Genomic DNA, 13,440 nt, shown 5'->3' with positions numbered 1-13,440 from the left:
AGTTTAATCAGAAATTAAAAAATATGTGTTGCAGCAGGCTTTCTAGTTATATCTGGCAAAGTAAACTCAAACTTTTCTCTGCATGCTTAGATTAGAAATATTGATAATTTATTTAGTACAGAGTCTGAGTTTACAGCCTGTCAGCCCGAGACAGCTTAACTTAAGCTGACTTAAAAGCCCCATGTAAATTCGTCGTTTTCGCGCGTCGAATTTGAAAATCACGTGACCAGGTCACGAGTCGACTTAATGCTCAAGTCGACTTGGCCATGTAAACAGGGTTACTGTTACCACACGGAAAATACACAAATGATATCAACCATTAACAACAACAAAGTTGCATGCCTTTATACCAATGTAACAACAACACAGCGAATTACAAGAAAATAGTCAAGCATCGCGTAAAAACAAACCGTTTTGGATCACAGAAACTGCAAATTTGGCTTGATCGTTTGTGTTGGGTTTGCTTGGGCCATGCAATATACGCGGCTATATATGCCACCTATAACGAACGTTGGGGCATTTCGCAGTCCATTACATCCCATTTCAAACAACCATTTGATAAAGTGTGATTCTCCGTGAAGAAAATGACTTAATTAATAAATGATTTGTCATTTATGCTTGTGGTTCGCAATATTTTATCGTAATATTGTAACGGCACTTTCATGTTTATCCATCTACTAAAATGGCTGTTAATGTTAGCGGCAGTTATGTAAATGTACGTCGGACTTTCAATTCCATTTTTTTTAGTGAATAATGGTATCCACGAAAAGGTTGCCAACAAACCCCGTCAGCATATGACTCATGCGGTCCTCCATAGTAAAATCCGTTTGGATTACCGCCATGGCAAGACGTAAACCACCATCCACCTTTGAATCTAGCTGCGCAATTGACGAGATGCTGATCTTGATCTTTGTCATAGGTAGAAAATGCTGTTGCATTTGTTAAACCGTTTCCTAAAAGTTGAAAAATGCGTTAGTACTGTGTGTACCGAAACAAAATAGATTCCTAATACCTGCACCCAATATTCGGCCAAATCCGAATATTTAAGGGTGTCATAAATTGACACATTGGTCGAAACAATTGCACACACAGTTTAGATTTTCCCCAATACCATCATAATTTTATTCTGATTATGCGTTAAATTTGCTTCGTTATGATCGATATTTACGAGCATAGAATTCGGATTCGGCGAATATTGAAAAATAACACCTAATTCAGTCGAATTCAAATGTTCGCTATGACCGAATGTACCAACATCCCTTAGTTGGTAGGGTAAGGGGAAATAAGAGAAAATCACGTTTATCGGAAAATTGAGGGAAATCAACAATTCCTGTTGTTGTAGTCACGCCTTATTACATACGCACGACAGCAAAGGTGCGCTTGCATGCCAAAGTCACGTGATTTGTGGAATGTGCCGCAAACAATCCAACGTCATTTTTATTTGCGTGTGCTATGTTAAATGCAACAACCTGTATCCTATAAATACGTGAGTGTTATAAGATTTGTTTTCCATTCTATTGCTCTGCATGTGAAAAGATGAACAACACCATTCATCCGAAGTTTTTCAGATATGGTAAAATGCCATTGACAAATTTAAATAAAATTAACCTGCTGGGCCTGAAAAGTTTGTCCAAGTCATGTTGAAGTCCGTTGCTTTCCCAACCGAAAAGCATCTGCAAAAGTGTGTAGGCTAATTGCAAAACCCGCATTTTATGTATGTAGGTGTTTCCATACTTATATAAGGCGTAAGAAACATTCCTCTCAAAATCCTCCATGTCGACTCTCATTTCGTATTTCCCGCTGTTTGTTATTTGGTGAATGTTTTCAAGACCTATAAGACCGGAAGCAATTGAACAACTTCATAAAAACCCACATTGTTTCAAATTTTTTACCCAGCCAAAACTCGCCGCTTAAGTTTCCAAAACCTTTCAAATAATCGTTCCAACCCCTTGTGAAGTTTTCGGAACCATCCTGTCGTCTCTGAAACAGCTAAATACATTGCGCTATTAGCATAGATAAAGTTTGTAGCTATGATAACGGTGTTACTTTTTTTGCATGCAAATTGCGAAATTATACAATCAAATTTCCGCACTAACAAACACAAAAAGGCATTTTTGTTGCAATATCGCAACTTGTATCACGGTTCGTTTTCTCACATATTTGGTTTGGACTGCGTAAGTAAGTACCAAGAGGTTTTTTATTTGACCTATTTTACTAGAATAGCATGCAGGGTCGCCTTCCTTAACGGGCAAAAACATGACGTCACAAAAACACAGAAACGTGATATATGCGACTTTAAAAATAGTTATATGGTTTGGTGAGTGTGCGCTGAAAAGTCTCCATCCAGCGCAAAATACAGTGGACCCTGTTTACGGACTTCATGAATGAATAATGGGCTTTGTGAACAGTTGATGCGTTGCGTGGCAGCGCCCCGCTTTTCTTAGACCTATTTCAAACTTTTGTTGTACCACGTTACGACGGAACCTAGAATTTATTCAAGACTTTTTGGTTGAATTTTGTTTCAGTTTCATGACATTTTAGTGTTAATATACTGGGGTGGTCAATGCAAGTTTGTGGGCAACCTGGGCCACAATCACCTTTTTAGCGAAAGGTGTGAGTATACTAAAACAACGCTTACTTATCAAAGAGTTACCTTCCAAAAACATTTGAACTGAATACAAAAATCTCTACGTTAAATTTGAAACGATGAAGGATTGGGAATATTGTGATGTGCCACCGCTTGGCGCAAGAAATTGCGTAATGGGCCGCGCTTTGGACCACCCTGGTATGTATATATATATAACTTCTCATTGGTAACATATTGCTTGTCGGTGGTGAAACAAAATACAGCAGCTTACCAACCATCCTCCTCCGACAGTTACGAAATCGCAATAAACTTCGATTCCACGACCTCTTTCTCCATCCGGATACACTTTGTAAATACCTCCCGCTTCATTGTTCGTTCGGGGCACAACTTCCCCACAAGTTTCGTAACCGGAAAAAACTGCAAAAAACACAATAAATATTTTCCGTTTCAAATTAACAATTCAAAACTTTTAATATTTTTGGAAATTTTATTCAAAAGCTTAATTTTTTTTTGTGCAATATCATTTTGCAAGAGAAGCAGTGAAAAAACACACCAAACAAAACTACCGCATAATGTTCCGTTTCCAGTGAAATCTGAGTTACAGGAACATTGAAAACTTCCAAGTAGCGTTTGAATGACAATTGTCCAAATTCCACAAACATTCATCGATATCTGCAGAATAGTTCAAAAATAATTATTCAGATATACTGAGAAACAAGACAGACAAGCAACAGTAAACATTGCAATGTTTCATTTAAATTTCCTCGGAAATTTTATTCGAATACACTTTGCTTTAAAAAAAAGTATTTTCGCCATACACGTGATCTGACCGGCTGCTCAAAGAAAAGGTCTTTACACGAAACGGTATCAATTTAACAAGTTTGGTTGAAAAACGTTGTGCGCACATCATTTGAAAGAAAAACTGGGTTTTTAAAAAAACGCTGCACTGCAGTATCTTTTCGGTGCACAGTAATACCTTTCTTGTGATAGAGATAAAAGAAAAACAAATAAACACATCTACCGCAAGTTGTTCCGTTTCCAGTAAAATTCGTGTTACATGAACATTGAAAACTTCCAACCGTGTTGATGCAAGTAGCGTTTGGATGACAATTGTCGAAATTCCACAAACATTCATCGATATCTGTACAGAAGGGTATACAGCTACAGTTTATGTTTTACATGTGGGTCGCGACGCGCACAGGGGTTGCCAGCAATTTTCTAGCGGTGGCAGCAGCAAGTGCCTTTGCTGAAGATTGAAAAGAAAATTATACACTCAAAATAGTCGTTGCGATGACTATCTTAAAACTATGTAACACCCAAAAATCATTTTGCAAAATGACTTTGTTTATTTTCGTTGTGACGCATAATCTTTCAAAAAAAACCTTATGACACAACATTCAGTGACATAAAATGTTACTGACGCTGCCAGGCATATTTTATCACTGAATACTGCTCTTCTGGCAGAATTTGGATATTACCCGAAAACTACTTAGGCAAGCCACAAAATGTAGGGCTAATTTCATTTAATGCTTTCAGAAAGGTTGGATTTGAATACACTTTCCAGAAGGAAATTGCATTCTCCAATTCACGTAACTTAACATGGGAAACAAAATAATAACCTTTCCAAGAAACGATAGAAATTTAAAAGTTGAAAAAAACAAGCTTGTCGTAACATCATTTATATGTAATAGAAAAACACATAAACAAGACTACCGCAAGTTGTTCCGTTTCCAGTAAAATTCGTGTTACAGGAACATTGAAAACTTCCAACTGTGTTGATGCAAGTAGCGTTTGGATGACAATTGTTAGAATCCAACAAACATTCATCGATATCTGCAGAATAATACAAAAATATTCAGATATACTGAGGAACAATACAAACAAGCAACATTTCCAAGCGTTACAACAGTATACATTGCAATGTTTCATTTAAATTTCCTCGCAAATTTTACTCGAATACATTTGGGTAAAAAAAATCAATCTACGCAAGTCACGTGATGTTGACATGTGGCATAAACTAAAGATCTTCACAAGAAACGCCGGAAATTAAAAGTTGGAAACGAAAACAAACTATTAGCGAGCAGAATTAAAAAAAATTATCTTCAAAATATTAAGAAAACGCTACAGTGAGGTATCATTTCGGTGCATGTCGTTATTGTGATAGAGGTATTAGAAAAACAAACAAACAAATCTACCACAAAATGTTCCGTTTCCAGTGAAATATGAGTTACAGGAACATTGAAAACTTCCAACCGTGTTGATGCAAGTAGCGTTTGGATGACAATTGTCCAAATCCCACAAACATTCATCGATATCTGCAGAATAGTACAAAAATATTCATTCAGATATACTGAGCAACAATACAAACAAGCACCACTTCCAAGCGTTACAACATTATACATTGCAATGTTTCATTTAAATTTCCTCGCAAATTTTATTCGAATACGTTTTGCTTTAAAATATGTCTTTTCGCAATATACGTGACTTGACCGGCTGCACAAAAAAAGGTCGTTACAAGAAACGGTATCAATTTAACAAGTTTCGTTAAAAAAATGTTCTGCGCACATCATTTGAAAAGAAAAACTGAGTTTTACAAAAACGCTGCACTGCAGTATCTTTTCGGTGCACAGAAATATCGTTTTTAGTGACAGAGATATAAGAAAAACAAATAAACACATCTACCGCAAGTTGTTCCGTTTCCAGTAAAATTCGTGTTACAAGAACATTGAAAACTTCCACATGTGTTGATGCAAGTAGCGTTTGGATGACAATTGTCGAAATTCCACAAACATTCATCGATATCTGTACAGAAGGGTATACAACTACCGTTTATGTTTTACATGTGGGTCGCGACCCGCACAGGGGTTGCCAGCAATTATCTAGAGGTGGCAGCAGCAAGTGCCTTTGCTGAAGATTGAAAAGAAAATTACACACTCAAAATAGTCGTTGCGATGACTATCTTAAAACTAACCCCCAAAAATCATTTTGCAAAATGGCTTTGTTTATTTTCATTGCGTCGCATATCTTTCACACAAAAAACCTTATGACACAAGATTCAGTGATGTAAAATGTTACTGACGCTGCCAGGCATATTTTATTGCTGAATACTGCTCTTCTGGCAGAATTTGGATATTACCCGAAAACTACTTAGACAAGCAACAATTCGTTAGAAATAAAATGTAGGCCTAATTTTATTTATTGCTTTCAGGAAGGTTTGAATCGAATACACTTTCCAGCAAATTGCATTCTCCAATTCACATAACTTAACATGGGAAATAAAATAATAATCTTTACAAAAAACGATAGAAATTTAATAGTTGAAAAAAAACAAGCTTGTAGTGACATCATTTATGTAATAGAAAAACAGATAAAAAAGACTACCGCAAGTTGTTCCGTTTCCAGTAAAATTCGTGTTACAGGAACATTGAATACTTCCAACCGTGTTGATGCAAGTAGCGTTTGGATGACAATTGTTTGAATCCAACAAACATTCATCGATATCTGCAGAATAATACAAAAATATTCAGATATACTGAGAAACAAGACAAACAAGCACCACTTCCAAGCGTTAAAACAGTATACATTGCAATGTTTCATTTAAATTTTCTCGGAAATTTTACTCGAATACATTTGGGTAAAAAAATCAATCTACGCAAGTCACGTGATGTTGACATTTGGCATAAAATAAAGATCTTCACAAGAAACGCCCGAAATTTAACAGTTGGAAACGAAAACAAACTATTAGCGAGCATAATTAAAAAAAATTACCTTTAAAAATTAAGAAAACGCTACAGTGAGATATTATTTCGGTGCATGAATTCATTATTGTGAGGTATTAGAGAAACACACAAACAAATCCACCGCAAAATGTTCCGTTTCCAGTGAAATATGAGTTACAGGAACATAGAAAACTTCCAACCGTGTTGATGCAAGTAGCGTTTGGATGACAATTGTCTGATTTCAACAAGCATTCATCGATATCTACAGGACACGCAATGCTGCTATATGTTTTTTGTATGTTATATAAAAACATGTAAACTGTCTTTAAATGCAATGGAACCCAAGTTTCTCTAAAATCTTCATCTGCTCAGACCTTTCTGGAATTCACTTGAAAACGCCCCCTCATTTTCCGTATTCACACAGGATAAAGTTCAAGGAGTGCAACCGTCACTAAATCCGAACCTCGAAACCGATTTGAGCGACTTATTTTTGTGAACCGGAGATGAACCCAAACCGATAAATCACAATTAAAAAAAACACTCTGAACTGAAGTGGATAATTTAAATCAAAATAGAACCTCTTTCGAACTGTCCTTACAAATGTTTGATGGAGACAAACGACGATAGTGGATCTTGGGATGTTAGCAATAGTGGCAGGATTGTTGTGCACGGTTTTCAACGCGGGTTTCAACAAGTGTATTTTGCTCTTGGTGTTCGGGAGACCGACGCATGCTAAAAACTGGATTATTACCAATGTTGAGATGGATAAATGGAAGAGCAACCTTAAATTTGAAGATAATACTTCAAAACAAACATACCCTACAGTGAAATCTCAAGCCAACAAAAGACACAGCAAGTTTTAAAAATTTATCACAATTCCTTATATGTGTTACATGACAGTTAGTGAAAAAGTATAACCGACCATATCCACACCAAACAAACTGGAGATATAATACAAGCTTCGGATATGATGCAAATGTTAGAAAGAAGAATTACAGGCGTTCAGGTTTAATTTGGTGTTTCATTTTTAATTAAAGCGTAAAGATTAATTTCGCATAGTATGGCGTGCTGATCAGAGAGCCGTTTTTGACCCATAAATGAGAGTTAAAATCCACAATTTGTTTAAGCATCCGGTATGTGTGGTCAGATGTTGATATCGCCACCACGTGCTCCACTCCTAATTCAGCCAAGGCCTTGAAAAATTCACATCAAGTAATACAATAATGTATTAAAATCCAAACACAGCGATCTTCAGACAGCTCAGATCGATTTATTTAGAGAAAAATATATTTCGCCTAAAACGGCATCATCAGTTTCTCCATTTACCAAAAGTTTATGCCTAGTTGGGGTCTAAGTCGCGCGGGACAAAGCACGTGGCGAAAAAAGCGTGTACAGCTTGAAGACAGTCTTAGAGTCAATCAGTTTTCTCTTGTGTTGTTGCTGAGCAGGTTGTTGTGAGCTCCAACTGATTGCGTTATGTTTAAAGGTACAGCATCATCGAGTATAAAAAATGTTCGCTTTAAATCAGGTACAGGGAAAAACCACCACACACGGTATGAAAGTTAATACAAAGACGAAAGGGAAGAGCAGATAGAGCAAGAAAATGTGAAAACATATTTGTTGGAAAGACATCTCACTGTAAAATATGCGTAAAATACTCAAATGATATCAACCATTAACAACAACAAAGTTGCATGCCTTTATACCAATGTAACAACAACACAGAGAATTACAAGAAAACAGTCAAGCATTGCGTAAAAACAAACCATTTTGGATCATAGAAACTGCAAATTTGGCTTGATCGTTTGTATTGGGTTTGCTTGGGCCAGTATACGCGTTTGTATATATGCCACCTATAACGAACGTTGGGGCATGTCGCAGTCCATTACATCTTATTTCAAACGACCATTTGATATTGTGTGATTCTCCGTGAAGAAATCACCTTGGGACTTGCTGATAACCTTTATGATTTTGTTGTGTCCACGATATTTTTCTTTCTCGTGGTTTCATTCATTTGTGTAATTTTTGAGAAAAATTGAAATGACTTAATTAATAAATGATTTGTCATTTATGCTTGTGGTTCGCAATATTTTATCCTAATATTGTAACGGCTCTTTCATGGTTATCCATCTACTAAACCGGCTGTTAATGTTAGCGGCAGTTATGTAAATGTACGTCGGACTTTCAATTCCATTTTTTTTAGTGAATAATGGATGCCACGAAAAGGTTGCCAACAAACCCCGTCACCATATGTCTCATGCAGACCATATGTCTCATAGTAAAATCCGTTTGGATTACCGATGTGGCAAGACTCAAACCACCATCCACCTTTGAATCTAGCTGCGCAATTGATAAACGGATTCTGATCTTGATCTTTGTCATAGGTAGTAAATGCTGTTGCATTGAATAGACCGTTTCCTAACAGTTGAAAAATGCGTTAGTACTAGAAGTGTATCGAAACAGAATAGATTCCTAATACCTGCACCCAATATTCGGCCGAATCCGAATAAATTGACACATTGGTCGAAAAAATTACACACACAGTTTAGATTTTCCCCAAAACCATCATAATTTTATTCTGAATATGCGTTGAATTTGCTTCGTTATGATCGCATAAAATACGGATTCGGCAAATATTGAGAAAAACACCTATTTCGCTCAAATCCAAATGCTCGCATATGGCTTTTTAGTTGGTAGGGTAAGGGGAAATAAGAGAAAATCAGGTTTATCGGAAAATTGATTTCATTTTTTCGGTTATAACGAGCATTTGGATTTGGTAATTCAACAATTCCTGTTGTTGTGGTCACGCCTCAATACATACGCACGACAGCAAAGGTGCGCTTGCATGCCAAAGCCACGTGATTTGTGGAATGTGCCGCAACCAATCCGAAGTTATTTTTACTTGCGTGTGCTATGTTAAATGCAACAACCTGTATCCTATAAATACGTGAGTGTTATAAGATTTGTTTTCCATTCTATTGCTCTGCATGTGAAAAGATGAACAACACCGTTGATCCGAAGTTTTTCGGATATGGTAAAATGCCATTGGCAGACTTAAATAAAATTAACCTTCGGATATGGTAAAATGCCATTGGCAGACTTAAATAAAATTAACCTGCTGGGCCTGAAAAGTTTGTCCAAGTCATGTTGAAGTCCGTTGCTTTCCCAACCGAAAAGCATCTGCAAAAGTGTATAGGCTAATTGCAAAACCCGCATTTTATGTGTGTAGGTGTTTCCATACTTATACAAGGCGTAAGAAACATTCCCCTCAAAATCCTCCATGTCGACTCTCATTTCGTATTTCCCGCTGTTTGTTATTTGGTGAATGTTTTCAAGACCTATAAGACCGGAAGCAATTGAACAACTTTAAAAAAAAACACATTGTTTCAAATTTTTACCCAGCCAAAACTCGCCGCTTAAGTTTCCAAAACCTTTCAAATAATCGTTCCAACCCCTTGTGAAGTTTTCGGAACCATCCTGTCGTCTCTGAAACAGCTAAATACATTGCGCTATAAGCATAGAATAAGTCTGCAGCTAAGATAACTGTGTTCTTTTTTTGCATGCAAATTGAGAGTTTACAATCACATTCCGCACTAAGAAACAAAAAAGACATTTTTGTTGCAATATCGCAACCTGTGTCACGGTTCGTTTTCTCAAAGTATTTGGTTTGGACTGCGTAAGTAAGTACGAAGATGTTTCTTGTTTGACCGATTTTGCTATATTAGCAGGGTCGCCTTACGTAACGGGCGAAACCATGACATCATAAAAACACGGTCACGTGATGTATGCGACACTGCCAAATAGTTATATGGTTCAGAATGCTATGTGAGTGTGCGCTGAAACGTCTCCATCCAGCGCAAAAGACAGTGGACCCTGTTTACGGACATCATGAACGAATAATGCTGGGCTTTGTGAACAGTTGATGTGTTTCGTGACAGCTTTTCTTAGACCAAACTTTTTGTTGTACCACGTAACGACGGAACCTAGCATTTATTCAAGGTTTTTTGGTTGAATTTTGGTAAGTTTCATAAAATTTTAATGTCATTAAACTGGGGTGGTCCATGCAAGTTTGTTGGCCACAATCCTGGGCCACAATCACCTTTTTAGCGAAATGTGTGAGTATTCAAAACAACGCTACCTATCAATATACCTTCTAGAAAGATTTGAACTGTATATAACAATCTCTATATTATATTTGAAACGATGAAGGATTGGGAATGTTGTGATGCGCCACCGAGGGGACGCAAGAAATTGGTAACATATTGCTTGCCCGGTGAAACAAAATACAGCAGCTTACCAACCATCCTCCGCCGTCAGTTACGAAATCACAATAAACTTCAATTCCACGACCTCTTTCTCCATCCGGATACACTTTGTAAATTCCTCCCGCTTCATTGTTCGTTCGGGGAACAACATCCCCACAAGTTTCGTAACCGGAAAAAACTGCAAAAAACACAATAAATATTTTCCTTTTAAAATCAACAATTCAAAACTTTCAATATTTTTGCAAATTTCCATGGAAATTTTATTCAAAAGCTTAATTTTTTTTTGTGCAATATCATTTTGTGATAGAGGCAGTAAAAAAACACACAAAACAAACCTACCACATAATGTTCCGTTTCCAGTGAAATCGGAGTTACATGAACATTGAAACCCTCCCACCGTGTTGATGCAAGTAGCGTTTGGATGACAATTGTCCAAATCCCACAAACATTCATCGATATCTACAGAATAATACAAAAATATTCAGATATACTGAGAAACAAGACAGACAGGCAACATTTCCAAGCGTTACAACAGTATACATTGCAATGTTTCATTTAAATTTCCTCGGAAATTCGAATACGTTTTGCTTTAAAATATGTCTTTTCGCAATATACGTGACTTGACCGGCTGCACAAAAAAGGTCTTTACAAGAAACGGTATCAATTTAACAAGTTTGGTTATAAAATGTTCTGCGCACATCATTTGAAAGAAAAACTGGGTTTCGAAAAAACACTGCACTGCAGTATCTTTTCGGTGCACAGAAATATCGTTTTTTGTGACAGAGATAAAAGAAAAGCAAATAAACACATCTACCGCAAGATGTTCCGTTTCCAGTAAAATTCGTGTTACAGGAACATTGAAAACTTCCAACCGTGTTGATGCAAGTAGCGTTTGGATGGCAATTGTCAAAATTCCACAGACATTCATCGATATCTGTACAGAAGGGTATACAACTATCTTTCATGTTTTACATGTGGGTCGCGACCCGCACAGGGGTTGCAAGCAATTTTCTAGATGAGGCAGCAGCAAGTGCCTTTGCTGAAGATTGAAAAGAAAATTATACACTCAAAATAGTCGTTGCGATGACTATCCTAAAACTATGTAACACCAAAAAATCATTTTGCAAAATGACTTTGTTTATTTTCGTTGCGACGCATATCTTTTACACAAAAAACCTTATGACACAACATTCAGTGACGTAAAATGTTATTGACGCTGCCAGGCATATTTTATTGCTGAATAAGCCTACTGTTCTTCTGCATGGCAGAATTTGGATATTACCCGAAAACTACTTAGGCAAGCCACAATTCGTTAGAAATAAAGTGTAGGCCTAAAAGTTATTTGATGCTTTCAGGAAGGTTGGATTCGAATACACTTCCCAGAAGGAAATTGCATTCTCCAATTCACATAACTTAACATGGGAAATAAAATAATAATCTTTACAAGAAACGGTAGAAATTTAATAGTTGAAAAAAACAAGCTTTTAGTGACATCTTTTATGTAATAGAAAAACGCATAAACAAGACTACCGCAAGTTGTTCCGTTTCCAGTAAAATTCGTGTTACAAGAACATTGAAAACTTCCAACTGTGTTGATGCAAGTAGCGTTTGGATGACAATTGTTAGAATCCAACAAACATTCATCGATATCTGCAGAATAGTACAAAAATATTCAGATATACTGAGAAACAATACAAAAACGCAACATTTCCAAGCGTTAAAACAGTATACATCGCAGTGTTTCATTTAAATTTTCTCGGAAATTTTACCCGAATACATTTGGGTAGAAAAATCAATCTACGCAAGTCACGTGATGTTGACGTGTGGCATAAAATAAAGATCTTCACGAGAAACGCCGGAAATTTAACAGTTAGAAACGAAAACAAACTATTAGCGAGCATAATTAAAAAAAATTATCTTCAAAATATTAAGAAAACGCTACAGTGAGGTATCATTTCGGTGCATGTCGTTATTGTGATAGAGGTATTAGAAAAACACACAAACAAATCTACCGCAAAATGTTCCGTTTCCAGTGAAATATGAGTTACAGGAACATTGAAAACTTCCAACCGTGTTGATGCAAGTAGCGTTTGGATGGCAATTGTCCGATTTCAACAAGCATTCATCGATATCTAGAGGAAAATATAAAAATATTTATCCCGTGATTGATGAGAAGCAATACAGACAAATAACAATTCCAAACGTTAGAGATAAGTTTCTCCAATATATTTGGCTGCAAAATAGTTGGAGTTGATAACTTTGAATGGGAAATCCGAAGCTAATATGCTATTAATCATCTTAAGTAGATGAACATCAGGGAATTAGTTGTTTTGATCTACAAGCGAACAACCCTCAAGTTACTTTTGTATAGTTTTGCGTATATAGGACTGTGCATCGTCCCATATAGGCGCATTAAAAACTCTGACTCTGGAAACTCCACTTTGATTTAATCGCAGGCTTGATATACGGTTGTTGTTTAGTGGGCAAGAGAAACAGTTTGGTGTGAGGTAATGGTAAACACCGCATCATCATCACTGAAATAAACCCTTCATTCATTTTCTTTGATCTATGGCTTTATTCCGGCTTGACTGCGATGCCAGTGAACCTTATGATTAATACATGATGGCTGAGATCACCGAAAGTAAAGTCGTGAGGCAGATGGGCAATCCGCCTTGTCATGCAAGAGCATATATGAGTTGTTTCTGCCTTAAAATAATATTACTCTAAAATTGCGCAAAATATTGGAGAAAATCCAAAGCTAATATGCTATTAATCATCCTAAGTAGAGTAGACGTTTCGAAGGCATTGTAACTATGGAAAAGAACCTTTTTTCACATAAAATAACGCGGGAATTGCGAGATGGTAAATT

At 36.6% G+C, this 13,440-nt stretch overlaps 2 protein-coding genes across 2 annotated transcripts; both read right to left on the bottom strand.

The window, feature by feature from the left end:
* Nucleotides 1-705: 705 nt before the first annotated feature.
* On the bottom strand, nt 706-3,253 carry LOC145898036 (microfibril-associated glycoprotein 4-like). Its single transcript, XM_082986484.1, has 6 exons — nt 3,154-3,253; nt 2,859-3,004; nt 1,893-1,989; nt 1,735-1,831; nt 1,609-1,673; nt 706-953 (listed from the first exon to the last, which is right to left on the bottom strand). The coding sequence occupies exons 1-6, from the start codon at nt 3,251-3,253 to the stop codon at nt 706-708; spliced, it is 753 nt and encodes a 250-aa protein (XP_082842610.1).
* Nucleotides 3,254-9,416: 6,163 nt separating this feature from the next.
* LOC145898035 (fibrinogen C domain-containing protein 1-like) lies at nt 9,417-11,536 on the bottom strand. The gene is made up of 6 exons (XM_082986483.1): nt 11,386-11,536; nt 10,911-11,030; nt 10,604-10,749; nt 9,705-9,801; nt 9,548-9,644; nt 9,417-9,486 (listed from the first exon to the last, which is right to left on the bottom strand). The coding sequence occupies exons 1-6, from the start codon at nt 11,534-11,536 to the stop codon at nt 9,417-9,419; spliced, it is 681 nt and encodes a 226-aa protein (XP_082842609.1).
* Between the last annotated feature and the right edge of the window lie 1,904 nt (nt 11,537-13,440).

Source organism: Ascidia mentula, chromosome 4 (genome assembly GCF_947561715.1).
Source record: "Ascidia mentula chromosome 4, kaAscMent1.1, whole genome shotgun sequence".
Classification (NCBI taxonomy): domain Eukaryota; kingdom Metazoa; phylum Chordata; class Ascidiacea; order Phlebobranchia; family Ascidiidae; genus Ascidia; species Ascidia mentula.
Note: the sequence above shows the minus strand (reverse complement) of the source record. Positions and strands in the feature narration are given on the sequence as shown.

Excerpts from the sequence above, each read along its gene's own strand:
- LOC145898036 (XM_082986484.1), bottom strand. The coding sequence starts at position 3,253 with ATGAATGTTTGTGGAATTTGGACAATTGTCATTCAAACGCTACTTGGA. Across the intron at positions 1,674-1,734 it reads GTTTCTTACGCCTTATATAA|ATGCTTTTCGGTTGGGAAAG; the intron begins GTATGGAAACAC and ends ACACTTTTGCAG. Across the intron at positions 954-1,608 it reads AAACTTTTCAGGCCCAGCAG|GAAACGGTTTAACAAATGCA; the intron begins GTTAATTTTATT and ends TTCAACTTTTAG.
- LOC145898035 (XM_082986483.1), bottom strand. The coding sequence starts at position 11,536 with ATGAAAGATAGTTGTATACCCTTCTGTACAGATATCGATGAATGTCTG. Across the intron at positions 10,750-10,910 it reads TGGAAACGGAACATTATGTG|TTTTTTCCGGTTACGAAACT; the intron begins GTAGGTTTGTTT and ends TGTTTTTTGCAG. Across the intron at positions 9,802-10,603 it reads CTGACGGCGGAGGATGGTTG|CTGTTTCAGAGACGACAGGA; the intron begins GTAAGCTGCTGT and ends CAATGTATTTAG.